This window comes from Cottoperca gobio, chromosome 8 (assembly GCF_900634415.1).
Source record: "Cottoperca gobio chromosome 8, fCotGob3.1, whole genome shotgun sequence".
NCBI classification, from domain to species: domain Eukaryota; kingdom Metazoa; phylum Chordata; class Actinopteri; order Perciformes; family Bovichtidae; genus Cottoperca; species Cottoperca gobio.
In genome coordinates this window covers 14,979,661-15,006,079 of record NC_041362.1, presented here as the reverse complement: position 1 = coordinate 15,006,079, position 26,419 = coordinate 14,979,661, and the positions used below count along the sequence as shown (strand labels likewise).

The window sequence follows — 26,419 nt, the reverse complement described above, 5'->3', positions numbered from 1 at the left end:
TTAGGTTTCTTAGTAAACATGCTGCACTTGTACATGTAGTCTTTGTGTGTAGCGCTGCTTTTTCCCCTTTGCGTAAGTGCCTAAGTAAACAATAGTGCAGGTTTATTGTGCCTTAATGGCAGGATTACACACACACACACACGTTACGCTATCATCCTCCCACACTGCGTCCTGATGTCGGAGCCCAAAGAGTGATTTGTTATGAAACCCCATCAGTGACAATAGGTTGTGAAACATTTCTGTGTTTGTGTGTGTTGGGGGGCCTTATCAGAACTCCTCACATACACACACACATCGCAAAAGCCATCTTTCACTCACACACACACATACACACATACACACACACACACGCACGCGCACACGCATGCACACGCATGCACACGCACACACACAGCATGTGGATAGAGCTTTGTTAAATGTTACCTTACTTATTTATTTTTATATTTTGTATATCTCTTTTTACTCTTAGTTATAATTTAATCTTTTTGGCTGTTGGTGGATTAGCAAAGTAAGATTTTCATTGTACGATATAACTGTCTGTTTAAATGTGCATATGACAATATATATTTTGAATCTTGAATCTAATTACCACTGCATGTCTTCCAGTGTCATATACAGTATCACCTAAAAGTGTTGGTGATTTTTTAATTTTTGTAAGTAAGATATTGGTTCTTAAAGCAATTTTACGTGCTATTTCCCCACTATCCGGATCTGCATGACATTAATGCAAGAGCCATTTGGTAAACTATTAAAAATAGATTTTACAATGCAATGGCAGATAAAAATGATTACTCACATCCTTCTTCCTATGTCTTAGCATTTTTCTTTTTTTTAGATTGATTTTAAACATTTTAATACCAGTTAAGCCTTAACTGGTATTAAAATGTTTAAAATCAACTTAGCCTTAACTGTTGAGGCCTTATTTTAGATCAATGATAATAGAGTAATGGAGCTGTTACCCTATTACCCCTGCTGTGGTAATAGAGAATGAATGAATTTCGCTAAATGCCCAACAACATCTTATTGCCTCCCACGTCCCTCTGCACTGATACTTAGTCATTTAGGATCATAATATTGCAGATTATTGCAGGTTTCAGTTTGCTATGAACAAAAAAGCATAGGATGGTGTATTTATTTTTGAAAAAGCAGGCCAAAATCTTGAAGGTAATCATCTTAGTTAATCAAGAAAGGTATACTCTGTGAAATAGTTAATGTGTTAGTGAGTAATTTTCATTGATCTCACAGCTTAACAAACTCCTTTTATTACTTTATAGGCACCAAATACTGTCTTCTATACGCTACATGTTCACAAGGTACAAAATGATATGATGATTTGATGTGTTTAGAGGATTACACATCAGGTTTTGTCTTGATTCTTCATGTTAAATACATCCTCCTTTGTGTTCATGACTTTTAGCAAGTGGCCACTACGAGTCATGTCTATTACAATATGGTGTCTGAGTCTTTGCATGGTGGTTTACTTTCTAATGATGCAACCTGCATCATAAAAGGAGAAAAGTTCTTATTGCGTGCTATGAATAAGTGAGTGCCAGATTAGTGTTTCTCTGTATAATACTGCAGCTTCTTTATGTACTGTACATCAATGAGCAAATCCATCCCATAGACAAACATCAGTGCATAAGATGTGTAGAAAACAACCTGATCATTTATTGAAAGCCTTAAAAGAGATGATCTTAACATAAAGGCAAATGAAGTACACCACAGTCTGTTAGCCTTTACCTTATGTAAATATATCCTTATATTCCCGAGCTTAACTTCCCTTAGAAATGTTCTGACCGTTTGCAATCGAAAGCACAACCCAGCCCAGCAAACCACTGTGTTCACAAATCCCTGCTGAATACCTCCCTCCACATAGCACCAGAATAAAGGTGGAGACACCTGTATTGTAAAGTCATACATTTAAATGTAAATTAGGATAAAGAAATGTTTTGTTTAACTTAGTCCCCTTTATGTGTTTCATTGTCTGTGCCATGAAGTCAGTAGTGGCCCACACCAAAGAATTTGGCTTGTAGCTGGACTTATATTGTATCAGCGGGACAAAAAGTGGTGACTTTAAATACAATGCAACTCCTCACACTTTAGTGTAACTGTGTCTCATAAAATGAATATTCACCCCTCAGTGAGTGTGTTAATAATTGAAGGTAAGTCAGACGTTTCGCTCAGATCTTCAGTTTTTAAACAGACTACACTGTGATAAGCTGATTGGATTCTCCGCTCAGGTAAACAGCTCCATGTAATGAACAGGCTGAAGCAGAAGAGGGCAGAAGAGACAAAGTCATCAGGGTCCTCCTGTCACATGTCTCAAATGCTGGGAAGTTTTGTCTCTGGCCGATATCTTTTCTATTCAATTAGCCAGACAATGTTGTATTATATGTGTTAATTCAACTAAAAAGGTTCTATATTATGATCACATATAATACTGAAATCCAACAGTAAATCTTCTGGTTGTGTACAATAATTTTCCAGGGTAGTTTTTCAGTGAGACCAAAAACAGTATACTGATCAGATGATCAGAGATCCGATCACTGCTGGAAATGTGTATACATATTTAACATTAAATAAGTAATATGTGTAAATATATTGTGGTGCATACTATGAAAGCACAAAAGACACACAACGGCAGATGGCAAATTACTTTTGAATCTAAATCTGGTTTTAAAACCGTCTTTCCCGTTCCATGAAATCAACAGTAATTGTCATTTCTAAACTGTGGGTGGCCTGTGGGTTTAAAAAAGCTGTATACTTTCCAAGAGGAACTGTTGCTTATTAGTACAATTTGTACCACAATATGAAATCTGACATGTAATTATTGTTCAAATGAAAAGAAAGGAGCTTTTAGGTTTCCGTCAATTAACAATGTTGTGCTGCAGTTAAGAGTTTGAAGGCATTGCTCTTAAAGTCATATGACCTCAATTTATCATCCATCCATTTCTTCATACGGGTTCATTAAATACCGCCCAACAGTCGCTAAGCTACACAGAGGAAAACTCATATGATATTAGGCGGTTAGAAAAATACATAAATTAATGACGGTAATGGTTCCAAACTATTTTTCATCTGTTAACCTAACCTATCGATTATGATCAGTGAGTTTCCACCTTTAATTCAGCTTCTTTTTGGACAGCATGTGTATGACATTTAACATCACACAATAATTGTTCTGTTCTTTTAGACAGAGGAGCTTTTAGGTCTCAGTAAAGTAAGTAACCGTCCAGTGAAAAGGTTTGAAGCACTGTTGCTAGTTTAGCTCCTATCAGCTCGATCTCTAATGTTGTCAAATTAGGGCTGCAAGTAACGATTATTTGCATTATCGATAAACTTCTTGAGTAATTAATTGATTAATTTGTTTGGTCTTTAAAATGTATATCTGTATATCCCATTTTCCCAGAATCCAAGGTGACATATTCAAATGTTTTATTTTAAAAGTCCAACCAAACAAAAGATATTCAGTTTACTATTATAAAACATAGTAGGAAAACTTCCCATTTGAGAGGCTGAAAAGAGCTATGTTTTGGCATATTTGCTTGAAAAATGACTTATTGATTACTCGAATCGTCATTGCAGCTCTATGGCACGTAAAATAAATATTGGTTGGGTTATTATTGATTACACATGGGAAACGGCAAGGTTACAAGTATTCTGTTTATAAGGAGCTACGTGCTGAGTGGCAAGTCTGCAAACTTTTTCTCATTAAGACTAAATTCACTTTCAGAAATTCAGCGTACAGTTTTTTTAAGCATACTGATGGCACCAAACTACATGAAAACAAGGCTTATAAAAGCACTCTAATCAAACACCCAGTTCTTGCTTATGTGCACTGGCACCACACACACACAGGCACACACACACATACACACACACACACTAACTCACTCTTAGCCATGCCATATGGAGCCAAGCAGCATCAAGTGTCATGCCTGCTCCACACAATACACACCCATTCAACCTTACCTTTGTTGCTTCTTTTCCTCCACGATATTATCCCTCCATCATTTCTCTCCTCTTCAGGTTATTCCAAAGCAGAATCTCTCCATCCACGATTCGCTCTGACGAGACATCTTTAAGACATCTTTAAAGGGCAGTAGATACAACTCACATCCCCTCTCTCTCTCTCTCTCTCTCTCTCTCTCTCTCTCTCTCTGTCTCTCTCTCATAAAGCCTCCCACTCAGTCCCACTTTCCTAGCCTGAAGTGATGCTTGTGAATATTTAATGGTGCTATTGTGCATGTGTGTGTTCGAGTCAATGGAGAGCATTGGCTGGGAGTCCATACTTTCTGGTCAGCAGCCATGGAGGCAGTGGGGAGGGGTCGGAGGTGGCTGACCCTCACCTGCTGTACAGAGTAGAGATAAAGTTGTGCAGGATGCTCATCTGAGGGAATTCTGTGACAATAATGGTCTTACAGTGAGGCCAAGCAGTGCATTTGATGTTTTTAAAAAAAATACTTTATGGTCCATAAGTTGGTTTGATTATATTTCTATAAAGAGCCTATCCAAATTGGAGAATTTTGAAGCATTATTTAAGTCCTTCCCAACTCGAAATAGTGTTTTGCTTGAATGTACTGGTCTGGCACATGTGCAGAGTTTGGTACTAAAAAACTGTTTTCTCATTAATTTGCTGAAGTTGGAAAGTTACTCTGCAGCTCCCCCCAGCCCCTAAGGAGCTTTAGTTTTTCGACCCACAACTTTATTGTTCTGCTCGAGTTTCACAGCTCTCATAGCATCGCAGCAAGTTTTAAAAAACCAACTGTAGGCTAGCTAGCTGCGTAGCGACGAACTTCTGACAGACAGTTAGCAACTAGCTAGCTGGTGAACATAGCGGAGCATTTAGCAGCTAAAGAGTCAGATATTTCCCTCAGGATTTAGTGGAGACAAAAACAGAACTAAAATATGAGTAAACATTGGACTTACATTCTCTAGGTGGCCAGAAAGACGACTCCAAATGAATGATAATGTTGCTCCACGGCTTCATAATGTGTCAGTTAGTGTTTCCGCTGCACCAAAGTGACCAAATAAATTAGTTATTGAAGGTTTAAACATTTGAATCTGACATAAAAATAAAATATAAAACTATATATATGAAAATACGAATTATAAAGTAAATTTCAAAAAAGTAATTTCATAATAAAGTTTTAATAATTTCTTAATTTTTTACATTCATATTACTATTTAATTTATAATAACTGTAGACCTACTTATAAGATATTGAACACTTTGGTACTGCTGCCAAGCCAGAAAAAAGATAAATGGATCAGTATCACTTATAAGGCGAAGTCTGGTATAACAAGATGTTTATCACGTTATTACAGCATACAAACTTTTCAAATTTTAACAGTGAACTTTTCTTGCCATCAAAGATTTCACATTATAATAATATAAGTGATCACGTTATAACAAGATCAATAGTAAATCTTTTCTCGTGACAAGTTGAATAAGGTTTAAAACATCAAGCAAAGCAATCTGCTTTCATATTTGGGGCTTCATAAGTCTCAGACAAACAGCAGCTTCTTGCAAAGGATTGACAATGGGTCAGGAGGTGTTTGCATGTGACTGAATGCAATTCAGGTGAGACACAGTTACAATATACCAATAATAGATAAAGGTAAAACATATAGGAATAAAACAAACACCAGGATTGATTTAACATTTTTTGGACTTTATTCTTTTTCTCTGAATCAATGCATCAATCTTACAAACAAAAAGGTAAAATTCACCATTTTCTGTCCAGTCAACTCAAGTCTGCTCTGTCTCTTCAATGCATTTTGTTAATTTTAATATACAAAATAAGAATGGCGGCTATTTTTCATTGCTGTAAATCTACTGTACAGTGAGTCTGTATTTTCCATTTTAACTCCTCCAACAAAAGCGTGACTCATCCTGCTCAGTCTCTCCTCTGTACGATCAGGAGCTTGTTTTACTTCTTCACGATCTGAATGACGTCCTCGTGCTCCATGATGTGCGTTAGGCCGACCCTCTGAGGGCTGTACTTGGTACTGGTTCCCTGAAAGACCAACAGACGATACAATTCAGACCCTTCCTTCTTGTTTGTTTTGGTTTCAAATGTAGTGAATCACTTCACAGCGAACTAGAGATCTTCTGCATCCGCTCTACTCTGCTTCTCATGTATCATGGCACGGTAAACACAGCTGTAGTCAAAGAGGGATTTTTAATTAAGGAAGTCAATTGAGCAAGCACTGAATATAGTGAGCATTATTGTGAGTGCCTTTTCCCCTTACACACCTAATGCAAAGTCAACAATTATTAATTTTATGAGCTGCAGCTGTGTTTACTGTTGTTAATGATGTATGTACATTTATAGAAGCTGAAGTACAATGACATTGCTTTGAAATCAGTGTGTTTACACTGTGTCCCAGTTTCATACAATATATTATATCAAGTATACATTCTGGACTAACTCCTTTCCAGCTGTGAGTGCATACATTTCTATTTCTGTGGCACAACCCGCTGTAAGATTAAAACAACATCAACGCCACACTCAAACTTTTTTTTATGTTAATATGTATGCTACCACAGAAGTATAATTCCTTTAGTAATTGTTCTAGTGGGAAAATACACACAAAAAAGACAAGCAAAGACATTCACTGGTGAATTCTGGGATTGTACTAATTAGCTGAACTTTCAATGTACAGGTATTTTGCATTGTTACACCTTTGAAACCTCTAATCTGATTTGGTCAACACACTTTAGGCAAATTTGCGGTCATACACAAATAGTACAGCAATAATTATGACCATGAATAACTGTTTACTGCCGTTATTTTAAAAAATTGATGGACAGATCTTTTTTTTCTTTCTGCCCTCTGAACAAAAATCAAACTGAATAGTGTGTTTTGTTTACCATTACAACTCTTGTAGAAGGACCAGCTTTAAAAAAGGTACAGCAGTCACTGTGTGTCTAATGCAAAATATCCATGACATCCACAAACAGTCTTTTTTTATTCTACTCAGTAGGTCAAGCTGAGAGTTATTACCAACAGTTTATGGGCCTAGTGAGTTATGTTTCTGCAGGTCATTGCCTCAGAAAACTTTAACTTACCCAAACCAGTGCATATTTGAAGTGGCCGGCTAAGGTTCTGTGGATTCGATGGCACTGCGGGGGAGAAAGCAAAACGGCCATTAATGCAAAGATATCATACACCGTGCAGATAGAGCAGGTGTGCATACTGCAGAGCCTTTATTCATGCACAAATGTTCTATAACTGTTGGTTTTGATATTGACACCATGTGTGTGACTTAATCTGCTTACCACATGTTCTACAGATGCAGCTCTTCTCATAATGATGGCATCATTAAAGTCTGGGCGCTCTATTGGAAAAAGAAAAAATGAACACAAATTGAATTCAGTAGGTATTCATGTGCTTGTGACAGTTAATGAGTGAATGAGAGAAAAGGTGCTTGTACCTCCTCTTTTCTTAGTATAAATGCAAATCAGAGCCAGGTATTCCCACAACGTCTCCAGAAGGTAGTCCAGGTTCAACTTCATCCCACAACTAAAATACACATGTGGAGAGAAAAGGAAGAAGCTGTTTAACACCCACATATGTGCATAAAAGAGATGGCAACTCCCAACCAAGACTGCTGTTATTTGCACACACACGCAGACAGATATCTGACCTGATGACAACACTGTTAGGTCTGTGAGCCAGGCGGTCCACCTCCTCGATGGAGATTTGATCCACCTTATTGTACACCTGCGAATACCACAAATAATATGAGGGGGGAAAAGAGACTCTAAACAAATGTACACAAGCAAAAACAAACACAGAAACAGATAAAGCCAAAAACTCCATATAGTTTTTATGGGTTGAAAATGATGATTAAAACATCTTTGGACTTGGAATTTGGCTTCCAAACATTTAAAACTTTAGAGTTACAAGGCTTTGATCCAACCAAGCTGGAGTATAGACTTACATATAGACAAGGCATGTAAACTCTGTTCCCAACGATGACATCGATGAACTCGTCTGGTGTGCTGTCCTCCCTGAAGAGCACTTCTGCATTAAAGATTTCTGAAGACAGGGGGTTAAAGAAATGAACCGAATTCTACTGTGGCTTATTAACAACTTTCTTTCTACTGATGCAGGCAGAGTAAAGGATACTGTATTCGTGGAGGATGAGCTGGACGAGCTTCTCTGAGCATTGGGTGAGAGGAACTGTGGAGTTGTAGGAGAGGCCGCCGCCTTTCTTGGGCTACAGAGAGATAAATCACACATTTTTATCAAGTTTAGTCTTATAATTTGAATACTCATTTCAGGAGCTGACAAGCTGGCGTGGATATTTTTATGCTGTGCTAGCAGCAAGGCCCATTATTGCCAGAACAGGGTATTATGACAACTATTTGGTATTTATACAGGGTCCTCCAGTGGTGGATTTATCTACTGCAAACATCTGTCAATCTTTTTCCTTGACCCACATTTCACTTGCCAGGATATCTTAATAACCAAAAGCTATATATTTTTGAAATACGCTGTTGATATTCATGATCCACCCAGGATGATGATAGAAAATGTACCTTGAAATAAATATTGGGTTTCGAACAGTTGAGTCTGATGCCCACCGACTCCAACTCTTTTTCTAGAAGTTCTCTAGAAAGATTTAAAAAAAAACAACAAGAAATTAAAAAGGAAGAAATTGTTAATAAAATGATTTGTATGCCTCCAAACACCCTGTCAAAGACTTGCGTACACGTACACGCACCCACCTCTGAACATCTCCTTTGGTGGCATCCAACATCATTATGACGACGTCCGCTGTCCTGGCAACAGCAATGACCTGCCGACCTCTACCCTTACCTATAAAATGTCAAAAGTATAGTCAGGGAATTACAATCACTATAACATTGCAGATATAAATAAAATATATATACTAAAGATCTCCGATGTCTGCTCACTTTGGGTTTAAGCAAACAAAATACAAAACCATGAAACTAAAGCATACCTTGGGCAGCACCCTCAATGATTCCTGGCAAATCTAGCAACTGGATGTTGGCCCCTTTGTACTGAAGAGTGACAAATAACAGCGTAAATGGCACATTGTTACACAAACATTAGAAGATATGCAGTGGTGTGTATATGTTTACCTCTATGACCCCGGGTATGCAGGTGAGAGTGGTGAACTCATAGGAAGCAGCTTCACTGGCTGTTGATGTCATCAAACTAAGGAAGGTGGACTGCGGGACACAACAGAGGATTCAATTACACCAGCACATGTTGAATCTTTGGATTAAGTTTCACTTCTCACTGTGGTGTCTTTCAACGTGAGAAGAATGTTGTCTTGGTTCACTTAATTTGCTTGTTTGAATATGAGATTGCCACTGCAGGATTAAGAAAACGTGTTTATGAAAGTAAAAAGATCTTTTTTTTTTTTTTTTTACTTTCCAGATCCAGACCAAAAAGCACAACTTACCTTACCCACAGAGGGGAAACCGATAAGAGCAACACGAGCATCTCCTGATTTCATCACATCAAAGCCCTCGCCTTTGGCCCCCGCTGACTTGCTGGGCTCCAGGAGCTGAGCTCTGTATTTGGCTAGCTTGGCCTTGAGCAAACCCAGATGGTACTCAGTGGCTGGAAGAAATGAATGATAAACAAAAAGCAAATTGTGACACAAGATGTAGAACCAGTGTGTACAATTTAGTGGCATCTAGACTTGCAACCACCTGAATAGCTTTCCTTTTCCAAGCGTGTAGGAGAACTTCAAGTTTATTCGCGCCACCAAGTTCAAGCTGGCACTTTAACATAAATACGCGAAAGGCGCCCTGAATCTGACTCTAGAGTCAGTGTAAAGTTTGTCCGTTCTGGGCTACTGTAGAAACATAGCAGACTCCATGAAGAGGATCCCCATGTAGATATGAAGGGTTCATTCTAAGCTAATGATCATTCTTAGTTAAAGGTGACTATGCACTAATGAAAAACAAATAACGAATATTATATTCATTTTCTGTGAATAAATACCCTTAAATCCTACACACGGGTCCTTTAAAAGAAGGGGTCCCCAATAATGCAGGTTTGAATTAAAGAAAGGCTGCTGTAAAACTGTAATAACAGCACAACCACCACACTGGATTTCAGTTTGTGAACATATTAGGTATTACTAGGTTGTAGTTGTAATGTTTTTGGGGGGATTACTCCTTTAAGTGTAGTGGCACGTTAACTGTAATCAAGCTTATGGTGTCAATTAGCACGCTTCTTCTTGAATTTCAGTGAGATAATGAGTAACACAACACTGACAGCTGACACAGGGAGCGAGAGGGCGAGAGAGAAAAAAAATAGATGTTATCATTGTGTACTTTTGTATTTTGGAGGTTTTGGAAACATTGTTACCTGAAACGTACATGCCAATAAAGCCACTTTGAATTGAAAGAGTGAGAGAAAGATGGCTACACGTTCTTTCATTCATGGTGTAGCTAACAGTTAGCCTAGCGGATGCCCTCTCTTACCTTTGTTTTTCTGTGTCCGAGCGATTTCTCGCTCTATTTCTGCGATTTTCTCCAAGATCCCCATATTTGCGGTTTAGGTGTGCTACAACTGTAAAGGAGAAAAAATACCACAAAACAGAAAACGTGTCACTCCACAGTTGTTAGCTGTATTAGCCACCCGGCTAACCAGTGGGATTTAACAATGACAAACCGCATTAAAAACTGGGCATCGACACAATGAACTTAAAATGAATATCCACATAAACCACGTGTAATGGCAACAGTTCAACATGTTATAATATTATATACATTTACACTTTGACAGATGCTATACTCCGCGGCATGCACAAAAACCTGTCATCACCAACCGGAACTCGTTCCGTGCCCGTGAAGAGTCCGGAAGAAACAAGGAAACTAACTGTAACGCAATTGTTTTTTCCCCATGTATCGTTTTCGCTCTCATGAATCGGGAAGTGCACAGACTGACCACGACATTGTCTGCACGTTAGAGAAACGTGTTAAACAGCTATAATGTCTCCAGTCGGGTGTAGCTGTTTTTTTAACAGCCGCACATTCTTGATGATGTATCGATAGATCAGTCAGAGTTATTAGGTAATATATTGAGAGCGAACATGGCTGCGCCCACAGGACCGAGAGGATCAGCCCCCAGCCCGACCGGGTTTGAAGGTTTTCCGTTTGCAGTGGCCTCCAAACCACCGGAGGACATCTCCGGTAAAGAGCAGGAGCAGACCGGGGGTGTGAAGAAGAAGCCATGCAGGGCTTGTACGGACTTTAAATCATGGATGAAGATCCAAAAGACGACAGCTTCTGTACAGGTGACATGAAGTCAAGGCGGGTTTTATTTTTGGAGGATCTGGTTGGTTGAAATATGCAAAGTTTGGCTTGACCAGAAGATGGTATATAAACTAATATAATTTACTAAAATGTCAATGTGCTAGAGTTTTGTTCTCCCTCGAGCTTCATCAGAAAGTTTTATGTCATGATGCCATGTCCCATGCTTATTAAATTGTGTTTCCTGCCACTGTGCTGTAGAGCTGCGACCATAACGGGACAATAATCGGCAATTATTTTGAGTATCGATTAATCATTAAAGTACATTTTCATTAAAAAATGGCTCAAATATGGATATCCTGCCCTTCTCTGTTTTATATCTTATTAAACTGATTGTCTTTTGTTTTTTGACTGACAAATCAATACATTTAAAGTTTCAAAGTCCAAGGTGATGTAACATGGACTTGAAAAACTGGAATGGACATTTTTCCCTATTTTCTGACATTTTCCAGACCAAATGCTTAATCTATACTAAAATATAATCATTTGTTGCCCCAATTCTGTTCAGAAGAAAAATGTCCTGGTCCAAAGCTTTTAATATGAATGAAGTTATTTGATCCTGATCTCCGAGGGACAAATAGTATTTTCCGGCTTTGGGAGAGAGAACCTCCCTGTAGCACAGGATATGAGCAATGCATATATAACCATAAATCTACATAAACCACATAATGCAGTTGGCTGCCCTCCATGTTTCCTTTTAAAATACCAGCTAATTGACTCTGCTGTCTGAATTCTCCAGGAGACTGGAGCTGCAGAGTCTGAGCCACAACAAGACCCACAGTGTCCGCTGGACAGGGGAGAGTTGGGGCGTAACACCTGGTCCTTCCTGCACACTATGGCAGCGTATTATCCCGATCGTCCATCTTCGACCCAGCAGCAAGAGATGGGGCAGTTCATCAACCTTTTCTCAAAGTTTTTCCCATGTGATGAATGTGCAGAAGACCTCAGGGGCAGGTGAGACCATGTAGCTCCTTTTTTAAGATTTAATATGCAGGCTGAAAGTTACATATCAGATCTGCGGCTGTCACATTTTAAGATGTTATTAGACGACAGCAGGCTTTTTCTAAATGCACCATTTCCTCTTTGCAGATTGAAAACCAATCATCCGGACACCAAGAGTCGTCACGCTCTTTCTCAGTGGTTCTGTCATATCCACAATGACATCAACGTCCGGCTGGGAAAGCCTAAGTTCGATTGCTCCCGCGTGGATGAAAGGTGGAAAGATGGATGGAAAGATGGCTCATGTGACTGAGAGATGTGAGGACTGAGAGGAGAAATTCTTCCTGTCAGTGCAAAACTTTGAGTGGGAGCACCACAGAGTAGAGCTCACATCACACGTAATGAGAGATAGGCCAGGCGATACTTTTCACATTCTTGTTTTGTGGTGAGTAACTATATATATATATATATATATATATATATATATATATATATATATATATATATATATATATATATATATATATATATATATATATATATATATATATATATATACAGATATAACTGATCTGTAAAGAAAATTAAAGATACCAAACCAATATAAGTATCCCTCTCTGTTTCTCAGGCTAGAACCAAAACTCGTAGTAAAACAATCTTTCACTAAACCTTTTGTTAATTCTAGTTATTGGGGAGTTTTAAAAGTTTGCGATACAAATGTTTGTTGAAATTTTACATCCAGTATTGTGTGAAATGGAGAACCTATGTTTGACCAGTGTAGCCCTGACTTGTCTGTTAAAGCAGTAATTGAATTACAAATCGATTTATCCATTAAAATGTTGTTTCCTGGTCTGTTCTAAGTTGTGTTTTGAAGAACAATCACCAAAACACTAAATATCAAATTCTTAAATGTGAGAACAATATTTATTATACAAATTTCATTTAGTCACTAATGAATTAGAGCCCTAACAAAATTCTTTAAAAAAAAATGTGAGAGAAATAAATATATTTTACATAATGATGATTATTAGAGGAGGTTTTTTTTTTCATCGTAATACCACTCAGTTTGTATGTGTTGTGGGGTGGTATGTTTGCGGAGTATGTTATATTTATTTGTATAATTAAGTACTAGAATAAGTAATTTTGTAATTACAACCATGATAAATTGATCATTTAAGTCCATTAAATTGAGTTAAAAACTATATTTTGTTGATTAAAGTGTTACCAAAAGTGATGATTTACTTGTATTTATCTAATTTATTTAACTGTAAAATTAGATGGGGTTTTTTAAGTACTTTTGGAGACTTTGGGCTCTGGTAACATGCAATTATTACATTGTATAGCACAAACAATCCATAAAAGTAGACAATATATTAGTGGACTAATGGCTAATTAAAACATCTGTTAGTTGCAGCACCACATGACGCCTTTTGCCCTCTAAGGCCTTTGATATCAGAACCTCTGCCATGTGACCTGATCTGTCTGTGTGTTATTAATAAACACTGATTATGAATTTGTTATTTTAGGAGCCAGTAGAGGACACACTCATACAGGTCTAATGCCCAGCTGCTACTGCTGGTATCACTGTTACCATGAACCTTAGAGGGCTTTTGTATTTGTTCCACATACACCAACAACAAGCATTTATCCTCAACTGTGTTTTGAATAACTTTGATATGAGTATGTTTGTTTCTCTCCTCTAATTAACATTACTGCTAAGATATTGAATTTTGAAGTAAAGGTTACTGACCTCTAGTGGTGTGAGCCATTATGCATGCTGTTGTATGTCAGCAGCCTTGGTGAGCCAATTTCCTAACACAATTCATGTAATATTATATTAGTAGTGAAAATAATACCACTGAGTTTTCACAATACTACTTTATTACAACCCACTGAAGCTCATAATTTCATGTTGAGACAGTTTAGTGTTGAGCTAAATGGTCATTGTTGAAGTCACAGTAATTTGCGAATATCCCATGATAAGCAACATGTGACTACACTCTGTTGTGGTATTTGGCACAGCTACATCGTCATGAGACTTTTCCCAGCCTTTTTTCATAAGGGATATGTCACACAGTATATTGTTTGTGACCTGCAGTGCTTAAGGCCTATGTGCCTCATATATAGCAGGATCTTATAGAAAGTTATGCATTGCTGCAGGTTAAATCACTCAACAGTATAAAGGCCTCGAGGAGATAAAATTAACACAACCTTAAACATTTACAACAGTAAAATGTAACATACACATCAAAAACTTCATAAATAACAGAAAAACACTGACAGGAAACATTTTTACTGCACTATGACTACTTTTACTTTTCGTACTCAGTACATTTAGCTTTTACTTTAGTGAAGGTTTTGAAAGCAGGACTTTTACTTATAGTGGAGTATTTTTAGAAGGTGGTATTAGTACATTTACTTAAGTAAAGGATCTGAATACCTCTTCCATTACTGATCATGATCATGCTTGCTTAACATCTCCCCCTCCCTTTTGCCCTAATTTCTAAAATCATAACTACAGCTGTGACTTATTATCATATCCATAACCATATCATGGGTGGTGATAGTCTGGTGGTACGCCTTCCAAATCAGAAGGTCGTGAGTTCAATACCAATAATGGTGGCTGCCACCATTGTACCCCTGAGCAAGGTACTTAACCCTGAGTTGCTCCAGGGAGACTGTCCCTGTAGTTAGTTCACTGTAAGTCCCTCTGGATAAGAGCGTCTGCTAAAATGACCTGTAATAATAATATCCAGACCAGCCCACCACAGAGCAAAGTATGAACTAGGCTACTATTGATGCTGGGTTTGTGGTCATTTGGTTTAACACAATTGTATTTAAATGTGCATGCATATTTTCAGAGGGCCCATCTCGGAGACAAGTCATGTCATGTTTATTTATATAGCCCAAAATCACAAATTTACCTCAAAAGGCAGCTTGCATTATGGGAAATGACCCAGTGATTTAATAGCAGGATATCTTGGTTTCTGCTGCTTTGATTTGGACCCTTCCCCCCCCTTTTTTTCATCTTTAAATGTGTCTCTAATGAGTCCCCCACCTTTATGGAAGCATAATACTAAACCCCTTTAAAGCCACAACAAATGATGGTATCACAAACCAACAAGAGCAGCTTTGTTTATTGTGGTAACAGTGAGTCAGTTGACTTCTTTGTTTTATTTCTAATCACTTATAGTACAATTTGAATACGCTATAATGTATAATATTGGCATGATAATATTAAATTATGCCCAGCATAGTCTGTATAGCGCCGGCACGCCGCCGGTCATGCACGCTCCCCTCATTTGCGGCGTCGTCCTCTGTGCCCACGCGCCTGTGCGTGCGTGCGCGCGAGCTGGACCCGTCCCTACAGCAGAGAGCAGCAGCGCATCCATCCTGCCGTGGAGCCGGGAGCGTGGAGCTGCGAGGAGAGCACAGAGAGAGAGCGAGAGAGCGAGAGAGCGACAGAAGATGGACGGAGTGGGATCATTCGGAGCGGGCCGGGCCGGGTCCACTATCGACCCGATTACCTTTGCAAAACAGCCGCAGACCATCCTCAGAGTGCTGTCCTGGGTGAGAGCTGTTTTTTTCCCCCGGCACTGCTTCTGTTAGTGTGTGTGTGTGGATGTGTATGTGGGGGCTCTCTGCTGCCGTTGCTGCGCGAGACCCCTGACGTGTTCTCACTGCAAATATAGACCCGACAATAAGCAGGGTGTGTAAATGGAAAGAAAATAAATGCTTCTATCGGAGTGTGTGTATATGTATATATGTATATATATTAATATATATAGAAATGTAGCCTACAGGGTGTAACCAAGGCCTGGTGGCTGTCTGACACCCTGACCATGAAACTGATTTCACTACAGATGTTTTTTTTTCTGGGGGGAGAAAGCGACCTATCGTCTCCTTTCCTTATTTTAAAAATCTCGCGTGGCAGTGCTTTATCAAAACAGCCTAAAAAGATGTGCAGCAGCGGACCTGGATTGTGTAGAAAATAAGAAAGACAAATCATTTTCCATCCTCCTGTTTCCTGTTGTTCATGTCAACTGAAATATAACCGTATTATATACTATACACACCTCCTTCGTTTTATATCGCCAATCATATTTTCAGTTAATGATTTTGCTGATTTACCCTAAACGGTCGTCGTCCGTCATCCCACCTGTGATTGGTCCGTGATCATTATTACGCACGCAGTGCCACGGAGACGCGTCGTCGTGCCCTGACGTTTAATGTAACGCATCACCTTTGGGTGACACGGAGAAGGTCTTCTCTACCAGTGCGGGGATCTTATGAAAAACACACAGTGGAGGGATCTGTCCGAGAGATATGCGCGAATAATTCCACCCGAATGACTGGCTATGTACTTATTGTACACATGTTAAATATATGATATGAATGTTTCTAGTGTAGGTGACTTAGCCCTCTGGATACGTTATGAAGGACAAATCTAAGTTTAACCTTTACGTTAATCATTCATTTTAAAACAATAATGTACTATAAAGTGTAATTGTCCATTGTGTTGCTTATGTTTCCCCTTATAGCTGAAAACCTTCAAAATGTACTTATAGTATCGATTAGGGTTGTCACGATATCAGATTTTCACTACACTACAGTATTATCATTTCATCTTTGTTTATTGTGCGTTTTTTCTCTTTTTTTCAAGCAAGTAAATACAAGTGTGGGAAGTGTGGGAAGTGAGGGAAAGTCTGTAACCATAACTGGAAGAAAGCGTACAAAAAGAACAATTACAAAAATGTGAAGCGAAAACGCAACCAGATGAACTGATAAACGAAAAATCTACAAGGCATAAAATTTGCCAACACAATATTATTAAACGTGTATTATTAACACATATTATAATGATATATATGGCATTATTTGAATGTTGATACAGAACTATTTCACTGTTGTAACTGGTTGAGATGGAGATGAAAACAACTACTTTATATAATTTAAGCAGTTTAATCCAGTGGTTCCCCATCTTGGTGTCAGAAGTATTAAAAAAAAAAAAACACAAAACAGAAATACTCTCAAGTAAAATTATCTTTAAAATCCCATTGTGTGTCCCTCCACCATCATGTGACCCACACCCCCAAGTGTGAGTGCATTTCTGCTTGTGTGTGTATATGTGTGTCACATGCCCCTATTCTGCCACCCAGTGTTAGTCAGCTGATCAGTGTCAGCTGAGAGCCCAGAGCAGAGGTAGGAAGAAATACAAATCAGACCTAAAGAAGGGTGTTATTCATAAAATTGGGATGAACCAACCAAAAAAAGTTTTATAGCATCAGCTATAGTGACCTTTATCACACTTCCTGTTTTGGTATACACAGCGCCTCAGGACGATGTGATTCTTGATGGGAAGTGAAGCATCCACCTCTTCGGTCAGTCAGAGAGAAAGAGGGGAAATTAGGTTAATGCCTTTGGTCTGAGCGCGCTCAAAGAGACGCTGCCACAATCCTTTTTCCAGGGAGCCTGCAACAAGGGAGACAGTGAGGGAAGGAGAGATATGTTGATTGTATAGGCAATAAATCATATGTTAATAGTTTTTTCCTTCCTCTTCCTCTTGCGTCCCCGTCCACAGATATTTTCCCTGGTGGTCTTTGCCTCCATTGTGAACGAGGGCTATGTCAACATGGGCAGCGAGCGTCTCCACTGCGTCTTCAATAAGAACGCAGACGCGTGCAACTATGGCGTGTTCGTGGGCCTGGTGGGCCTGCTGGCGTGCTCCTTCTTCTTCCTGCTTGACTACAAGTTCTCCTCCATCAGCTCCGTCAAAGACAGGAAGAAGGCTATCATGGTTGAGATTGGCTTCTCAGGTGAGTCGTATTTACACACAGAGGCAAACAGAGTTTTATTTTTCTTAACTTTCCAAAGAGGCAGGAAGTGCAAGACACAGCATTTGTACTTTGGATATTTCATAGTAAAGTCTGTGATTTAAGTATTCAAAAGGCTGGGTTTCCCCAAAATGCCAAAAAAAAAAAAAAAAACCAGTAGGCCTGTCTGTTTTTTTGAACCGCAAGACATCAAGAGAAATGAAACCTGTAAACGTACATAAAAGGTATTAGAGAAAAAAGAGTCATTTCCAAAGGGAACAAAGAACTGCTTCAGTTGGTCGTGATTTAAGAAATCTGCACCTGCAGGTCATGGTGTTTCATGTTTAAAGTTAACTCAGAAATGACCTTTCTCTCTGCTGTAACAGCGTCTTATTGTTCCTCTGGTTTCTGCCAGGTTTCTGGGCCTTTCTGTACTTTGTAAGTTTCTGCTTCCTGGCCAATCAGTGGTCTCGGACCACGGCTGATGAGCTGCCACTCAATCAGGGGGCCGACGCAGCCCGGGCTGCCATCGCCTTCTCTTTCTTCTCCATAATCACCTGGGTAAGAACATGCAACTGCAGATGCATACAGAGGCACAAATACACACACATGCAGCAACAAGTGTAACAAATACAAACATAAAACTCTTTAAAATAGATGTACCTAACTTCTTATTTCTGATAAGGGATTTATTTTATTATTTGTTTTAATCTTAAGGTCTGGAAAGGCTCAGTGGGCATTTGGTTGGGTTAGAGAGGGGGGTGGCCAAACGACGGCCTGCTGCCCTTTTATAAATGGCCCATGGTGAATTTGTTTATTGAATTATTTTAAATTAAATTTAAGAGCAGCAGTTAGACATATTTTCTTTCAATATGTGAGCACATCAATACTGCCGTAATGTCAAAAGTTAAACGTAGTGTTGCAAGTTATTTTGATAGAAAATTACTTTTCTATTGCACATGGGATTTTCTGGTGTAGAAACACTGATTTGCTTGCAGTATTACTGGTTGAGAACTACTCATTTACTATTGTTTGGCCCGTGACTATATATATTTTTCTATATATGGCCCACAATCAAAACAGTTTGGCCACCCCTGGGTTATGGGTGTTGTTAAAGTGTTGCAGACCAGCCTTTAAACAACCAATAGATGACTGACAGGTGCTCTCCTTCACTGAAACATTAACATGAACCCTTCCTGAATCTTACTTGACAAGTGTTTCATCTATTGTTCTTAGGTTTGTTCTTCAGGATTGCAGAAAACATACACAGCTTTTAAATAAAATAATAATACCACCTACGCCACAGGCAGATTATGAGACCATGGGTTCCTGGGCACAGATGCATGAAAGCCCCCCCCCTCCTACATAATAGCAGAAACAAAACACCCTCAGTGTTTTTACATATTTTTCAACCACATCTAGCAGGTCAACCATGACTTCAAAGTCCTGCTGCTGATTTAACACGGCACCTTAGTGTCACACTGGAGTCAAACAGAGTCTGTTACACAACATACTATTGGACACTAAAATTATATTATACTCAAATATATCAATATCTTTTCTACAGAGTCAAGGTAAGTAAACATGATCAGGACTTTTGACTGAGCAGTGGAACGTTAGGCCTGTTTAAATAATCCATCCGTGTACCAAACTACGAACAGTAATCCCATTCTGACTAAATTCTCGTCCTAACTGCATCTTTCAGTGGTAAACGAGGTTTGTGAGTTTAAAGACGCCGGCGTCATTGTCTAACATTTACAGTTTTTTTAAAGCACTAGTTCTGCATTTTGGGAAATGCCCTATTGGTTCTCTGCAGAGAGTTAGATCAGAGGATTGACGTCACTCTCATATCTGTCCGTTACAGATAAACTAGCAGAAGGTTAGCTAAGAATAGCTGGAAACGGCTAACCTGGCCCTGTCTGAAGCTAACAAAATGTGACTCCCAGCACCTCTAAAGCTAATAAATTAACAAGTTATGTCTTGTTTGTATGGGGGTTATGTGCTGGACTATTCCTTGACTGGGAGCAGTAACTTCCTGGAGTTTCCGCTGGTTGCCTGACAAGTGATTTTGTTACAGCAGAAAGAGCCAGACTAGCTGTTTCCCCTTGTGTCCAGTCTTCATGCTAAGCTAACAGACTGCTGGCTCATATTTAAGACAGTGGACTCACACTCTATACACTTGAGTATCGAGATATTATGTTTTGTGATACTGAATCGATTCTCAAAAACACTGTATTGATTTTTAATTAATGTTTAAAATATATATACAATCTGCACTGTTTACATTTTTATATTTGTTTTCTTAAAGAATCCTGTACTTTTTAAAACATTTTATTACCGATATAGGCAAATGTTAATTCCTTTGCTCAAACAGCAAATGTCCCAAAATATCAAACTATTGCTTTAACAAAAGTCGAGGTAACTTTATTTCTATTGAGGCAACTACATTATATAAAACAAACCACTTTGAAATCCTGCTTTTAAACGTGATGTTGAAAACTGAGCTTTCATGATTCAGTCTGGCTTACTTTGACTAGTGCACTGCCTCGAGTTACTTTTTTCTAATCTTCTCCATCTCCTCCCCCCCCCCCCCCTTCCCCCTGTAGGCTGGTCTAACAGTACGTGCGGTACAGAAGTATCTGCTCGGCACAGACATGACTCTGTTTACCACGGAGCACATGGACGGCGGCGCGCCCACCCAGCCATACCCCTCCAACTCACCAGTAGGCGAAACCACCGAGAACACAGAGACCTACCAGAGCCCACCATTCACCGAGAACAACGCAGCACCCACATACCAGGTTCCTATTTACTAGATAAGATAGACCTGATGGTGGAAGAGGAAGAGGGATAAGAGGAAAGTGATAGAAAATTGCTTTCTGTGATGTTACACTTGCAGTATTTGTTGATCTGGGCTGAGTTTTCAATAATTCTTAAAAACAAAACAAAAAAAACAGCCCTCTCCTTCTTTGTTCCCTCTTCTCGTTCACTTCTCCTCTCTTAACATTCCAGCTTTATCTGCACTTTTCTTGACCTGTACGTTAAACTCAAATTCCTACTTTTGCAAACCCAGTGTCGTTGGATTAGAGCAGATGAGATGAAAAGAAAACAAGAGGAGGAAATGTAGAAGAGGAGGCCACTTTGCAGTATCTAAACACTATTTTGACAAAACAATAAAGAGATGAAGGGATCAACAAGTGAGTGACTCCACCACAAAGCAGTATTGGATAAAAGAATGTGCAGAAGGCACTCACATACGGCACCTTCACCTTATTCTTTCCATTCATTGAAGTGTCAAAAATCCCTTTTCATGCCAAACAGTACGGGGTATGTTTTTTTTTTTAGCTACAGTACAGTCTGGTTGTTCCTCCCCCTTTCCCTGCTGCAGTTAAAAGTGATCCTGTGTGTTGAATCTGCATGTTTCCAAACTTAGAGATCAACTAAGTGCCATACTGTGCTGTGTGTCTCAGACAGTGACTTAATTTAGTAGATTTCCACATGCTGTAAAAAAACAACAACAATGTTTTGTAACTAAGTGCAATATCTCACATCTTATGTAAGTCTGTAAGTAGGTTTATACTGTACTGTAGGCTAGTGACGTCAGATTAGACCAATTTTAGGCACTGTCTCAATTACATACTTTGAATTGTACTCACAAATCTCAGGCAAATTTCCAAATTAAGATTTATGGATCCGACTTTGATTAAGCTTCCCTGGTGAAGTTTGCTAAAGATATGGAAATGATATCTGAATCTAAGACCTCCTAAAATAAATCTCCTTAAATACAATTAGTATTGGTCAACAAGCTTTTATATCATGTTTTTAAGTATTTATGGTCTTCCTGGATGTAGTGGGATTATTATTTGAACACATTTCAAAGAATGTCATAGTGAAAAATATTCCTCGAGTACATTGTCACAATAGCAGTGTCACATTTTTTGTGTTTCTGGTTCATTCATGTACAAGGCTCAGTTTTCCACTCTTAAAATGATTGGGGGAGACCCTAATCCACAATGAATCACTCTTCAGTCTGTTATTGTTCTGTGCCAGGCATGGATAGATTATTGAATGGGCCTATGGGTCAGGGGACCACAAGGGGTCAGGGGGGACCTGGAAAAGAGCCTCTGTTTGAAGTGATTTTTAACATTTCTTGTTGGAAAGTCAATCAAACGACTTCAAGGAGACACAAAAAACAACCACAAAGAAGAAGGCAAAAGAGTTGCAAAGAGACACAAACAGCTAAAAAGAGACGCACAATGTCCACAAAGAGATGCAAAATAAACTGCAAAGTGACGCAATATGACCCCAAAGAGACACAACAAGACTACAAAGAGACACAAAGACTACACAGAGACATAAAAAACAATAAAACGATTCAAAACAACTACAAAGAGATTTAAAACGACCAAAACACTCAAGATCACCACCACCAAGAGGGGTGGGGGGCCTTTACATGTCAGTGCCCCGGGGCTCATTGTCCCATAATCCGTCCATGGTACCAGGGAATGTATGTAATGTGTGATTTGAGACAGTGTCCTATGTTGGGTGTTGCGTGTATAAAACGGGGCTCGTGGGGAGATGCTGGGTAAGTCAGGTCTGTTTATGTTTACGTTTTAGAAGCTGCCAAACTGCCCTGTGTTCTTATTGCTGTCTTCTGATTACCACGTTGCTACTATGTTGTTAATGTCTATAGGAGTTTATGTAATCACAAAGCAGGGGGGCAACAGATGAGCTTTTATTTGAGGGATGTCGGGTTGCTGGAAGATTCAGTGCAGTCTCAGGCAAAAGAAAAATCCGTTTGTCGGATGTTAAGGATCGCTAGCTGGCTAATTTATTGATCCTGCAATCCTACCATTGAGGGAGGAGGACTGCATTTATTGCCATGGTGACAGGGACAGGGTTGGGTGGATGTTGGTCACTAAGGGCCCTGATGTAGATAGTAACCATGCCAACCATGTCTGTGAGTGTCTGTATCGTGGTTCACGTACACTCGCCATCAGCGAATCTGTAGTTCTGGTGTGTGTGAGTGTGTGAGGCGTGCGTCCACGTGCAACAATTGTACGTGTTCACGTGTATTAGCATGCATGAGATAGGTGTGTGAAAATGTGTGAATGTGTGTAGTTAATTAAATTTGGTGATGCAGAAAAGTTATTTTCTTGAACATGTGTCTGTCAAAGTTTTAGTGCAGAGGAGGAAATCATAAGTCTGTTACACCATTTAATCATTTCCCCAAAATAAAAATAGTCTTACTGCTAAATATATTATCAGTGTCACTGTCAAGATATGTGAATTACAAAGTATGAAACTAAGAGCTTTCTTTTTTTGATGAACAGAGCCAAATATAAAAGCCCATAGAGGGATATAATTGACTTGTAGAACGTAATGCTGACGGATCCTGTGTAAACAGCGCCCTCTGCCGACCAGATGAGGTACTGCAGAAGAGGGACAACTGGGGCTCGCAGAGTTATAAAAGTAATCATGATAATAATGCATGAAAATTGTTGTATAGATATCATTATATATTGAATACTATGTAATTCTTAAGTTGACAAGTTGTTTTGCAAAGTGAGATTCGCCAGCCATCAGTGCAGCTGACAGGATTCCTTCTTGTGTTATATTAATCACAGTTTATTGTCAGAATTGCGACCACACAACTCTTTGTTTATTCAGTGATGTTATCTCAACCTCATGATGTTGCTGGTCACACGTACGCATGCACTTGTGTGCAACATATCGCAAAGCTGCAGGGTGAAACTGTCCCAGAATGCCGACTGTAACTCAGATTTCCTGCACTCAGGAACCTAACTTAGTAGTAGGGCCTCGAGCTACACTGACAGAAAAATGTCAGCTAACAAAGTACAGGCTCTGTATTCCAGTTCCTGTCCCTGTCCCAAAGAGTGTATACTCCAAGTAAAAAGGGTCATCTGCTCTCTCGCAAAATAGGTGACGAATAAGTGATTATAAATTAGGTTAATGACAAAGTGAATAAAGTAACAATTTCTGTTTGTACTAATTCCAGCACTAAAAAGGATTGAGCTCAATTCAAAGGAGGATTTACATTTTATTCACCAGACTGTCAGCGAGTGCATAGTTAAGTGTGTATAAGTTATAAATTGAGGGATAACACAGTAGTATTTCCTTTTAGGATTTTGGTTCTGGAAAGGGTGCAAGTTACTATACTTTGTGTTTTTTCATGTTGTAGCCCATTACCCACAAGTTGTGTCAATATTACTGTATTCCCTGAGGCAATTGATTTTTAATCTTTAAAAAAAAAAAAAAGCCAATGGTTTTGGTTCATTCTAATATAATATGAATATTAGCTGTTCAAATTGACCTGATGCCACTGCAAGATAATGTAACTGACATAACATTACAGTTATAATCCTTAAAGCATTAACAATATGCTAATAAAATATGAAATCTTGGGTATTACTGGGCTGCTAGTAACCCGCTATCTGTGGTTAGGTGAGACTGGGGTATTGATGGTGGTATGAGGTACTATTAGGGTACAATTAGATAGTTTGGGGTACTGTCAGGTCAGGTTGTATTATTGTTCTCAGTGCTTCAGTCTCTTCTTCAGTCAGTGTGGTAGATAAAAATAATAACAGCCTTTTCTATGTTTTGTGCTCTGGCCCATGTACACTGCCGTGGTAATGGTTGATTGTAAAATTCAGTACGTTATTGAAGTAAATGGAACCTGTGTGTGATGCTGTCTAAAAGGTATGGTTTTTCCTGTACTACTGAAAATATAAAAATATTAATGATTATTTAACTCGAATGCACTCTTTGTTGGAAATACTTTGTTCGACAACTCTTGAAGGAGCCGTTGGCGCCAAAATCAAAGTTTTATGTGATCATGCTGTCGTTTTGTTAGACTGAGATTATAAAAGGTGATATGTAGTAACGCGGGTGCCATCAGTTGTGTGGTGTCCAGTATAATACATTGCATGGATGTTACAATATCTCCCCCCATAATATTGATAATAGAAATGTAACCCCCGCCATCGACCAACAAACAAGTAAACATTGATTTTGTAGCGTACTACCCCTTTAATATGTTTCTTCTGAGTTGTTTCTTCCTGTTCTGAAGGCGTTTGACCTCTTCAGTGTAAAAACACTGTGTACAGAGATGTGTGTCACTGTCTATTACCTGAATGTCTCTGGACTGCAGTCTGACCGTCACTCGAATAAAAAAGAAAAACATGTTTTGGACTGCTTGTTTCTGTCCCTGACTTTAATCTGTGAATATTTGTGTTATCTTTAAAGCAGCTATAATCGCTATTTTATATCAATGTATCAAATGACACTGAAAACAATAGGTGCTTTTCCATCCAACTATTTTTGTACACATCTTCAATTGGCACATAAAAAATGTAAAACAAATTCATATATGGCAAATACATTTTTACACTTGGCTGAGGTGGAAAAGTTGGGTGTCAAAAAAAAAAAAAAAAAGGAAGTACCTGACGCATGTGACTTCAACATCCACTGTGCAATGAAACACAACGTCAGATTAAAACCATCTCATCGCACCACACAGATCTGATGTAACCTTCCTCACATTAATACATGAAACAAACAGAAATGTCATATTTCCATTAAGTTTTCCACATAATAAGATCCAAATGATTCCAAATGAGTTTTTTTCTTTTAGTATGTACTGCAGCTGACCTTACAAAGTATGTACTGTTGCATGCAGTATGCATAAAATTGGGACATACTTTGTCATAACAATGCACCCTGAACTTTGACCTTCTTGCTCATATATCTGCAGCAAAGCATTGTGGGTCAGAATAGCGGGCTGGTTTGCATACTGCAAAATGAGACCGGACGCAGTAGGACACAATGCGGTGCATTCAAATACCTATACTACCATACTAAATATTTTTCTACCATACCAGTGTTTCCCCTACCATTGTCTTGTAGGGGTACCCAGCCAATGGAGCCCTGCGCCCCCCCCCCCTGAAATTCAAGGTGTTTTTTTTACAAATGTATTTTAAATTGACAACTCACTTTTCACATTGACAGGTGCTCTTTTATTAAATAAACTAAACGCTTATGCCATCGATCTAATTTATATGCACGTTTCAGTGTGTACCGTCTACTTTGCGCATTCACATTCTCTCCTTCGCTCCGTTTTGCGAAGGGCGGGGCTTCGCACCTGACGCACACACACACGTGCGCACACACCTACAGAGCGGAGGAAAGGAGAAAGAGAACTAAATAGAAACCGGGCCACGCACGCACGGACCAATTGGTTTCTGGGTACCAGTGCAGTACGTTTTAGATGTTTTTCCCATTTATACATTGTGTAATACATGACACATAGTTGATATACTCAACACGTGGCTGATTATAAT

At 38.9% G+C, this 26,419-nt stretch overlaps 3 protein-coding genes across 6 annotated transcripts; 2 read left to right on the top strand and 1 right to left on the bottom strand.

Annotated features, from left to right (window-relative positions):
- Positions 1–5,653: 5,653 nt before the first annotated feature.
- drg2 (developmentally regulated GTP binding protein 2) lies at positions 5,654–10,964 on the bottom strand. 4 transcript variants are annotated; one of them, XM_029438135.1, is made up of 14 exons: positions 10,824–10,964; positions 10,477–10,564; positions 9,444–9,604; positions 9,118–9,207; positions 8,976–9,036; positions 8,740–8,830; positions 8,551–8,623; positions 8,138–8,228; positions 7,950–8,047; positions 7,653–7,729; positions 7,440–7,528; positions 7,285–7,343; positions 7,075–7,128; positions 5,654–6,019 (listed from the first exon to the last, which is right to left on the bottom strand). In XM_029438135.1, the coding sequence occupies exons 2-14, from the start codon at positions 10,538–10,540 to the stop codon at positions 5,933–5,935; spliced, it is 1,095 nt and encodes a 364-aa protein (XP_029293995.1). In that variant the 5' UTR covers positions 10,541–10,564; positions 10,824–10,964; the 3' UTR covers positions 5,654–5,932. The 4 variants fall into 4 exon arrangements, with proteins under 4 accessions (XP_029293995.1, XP_029293997.1, XP_029293994.1 ...); XM_029438137.1 differs by having other exon boundaries at positions 10,810–10,945; XM_029438134.1 differs by having other exon boundaries at positions 10,771–10,910.
- Positions 10,965–11,054: 90 nt separating this feature from the next.
- On the top strand, positions 11,055–12,698 carry gfer (growth factor, augmenter of liver regeneration (ERV1 homolog, S. cerevisiae)). Its single transcript, XM_029438138.1, has 3 exons — positions 11,055–11,291; positions 12,047–12,261; positions 12,397–12,698. Exons 1-3 carry the CDS (start codon positions 11,088–11,090, stop codon positions 12,557–12,559), a joined length of 582 nt encoding a protein of 193 aa, XP_029293998.1. The 5' UTR covers positions 11,055–11,087; the 3' UTR covers positions 12,560–12,698.
- A 2,823-nt stretch (positions 12,699–15,521) lies between these two features.
- syngr3a (synaptogyrin 3a) lies at positions 15,522–25,271 on the top strand. Its single transcript, XM_029437413.1, has 5 exons — positions 15,522–15,816; positions 17,828–18,062; positions 18,475–18,620; positions 20,666–20,860; positions 21,133–25,271. The coding sequence occupies exons 1-5, from the start codon at positions 15,532–15,534 to the stop codon at positions 21,184–21,186; spliced, it is 915 nt and encodes a 304-aa protein (XP_029293273.1). The 5' UTR covers positions 15,522–15,531; the 3' UTR covers positions 21,187–25,271.
- Positions 25,272–26,419: the final 1,148 nt, after the last annotated feature.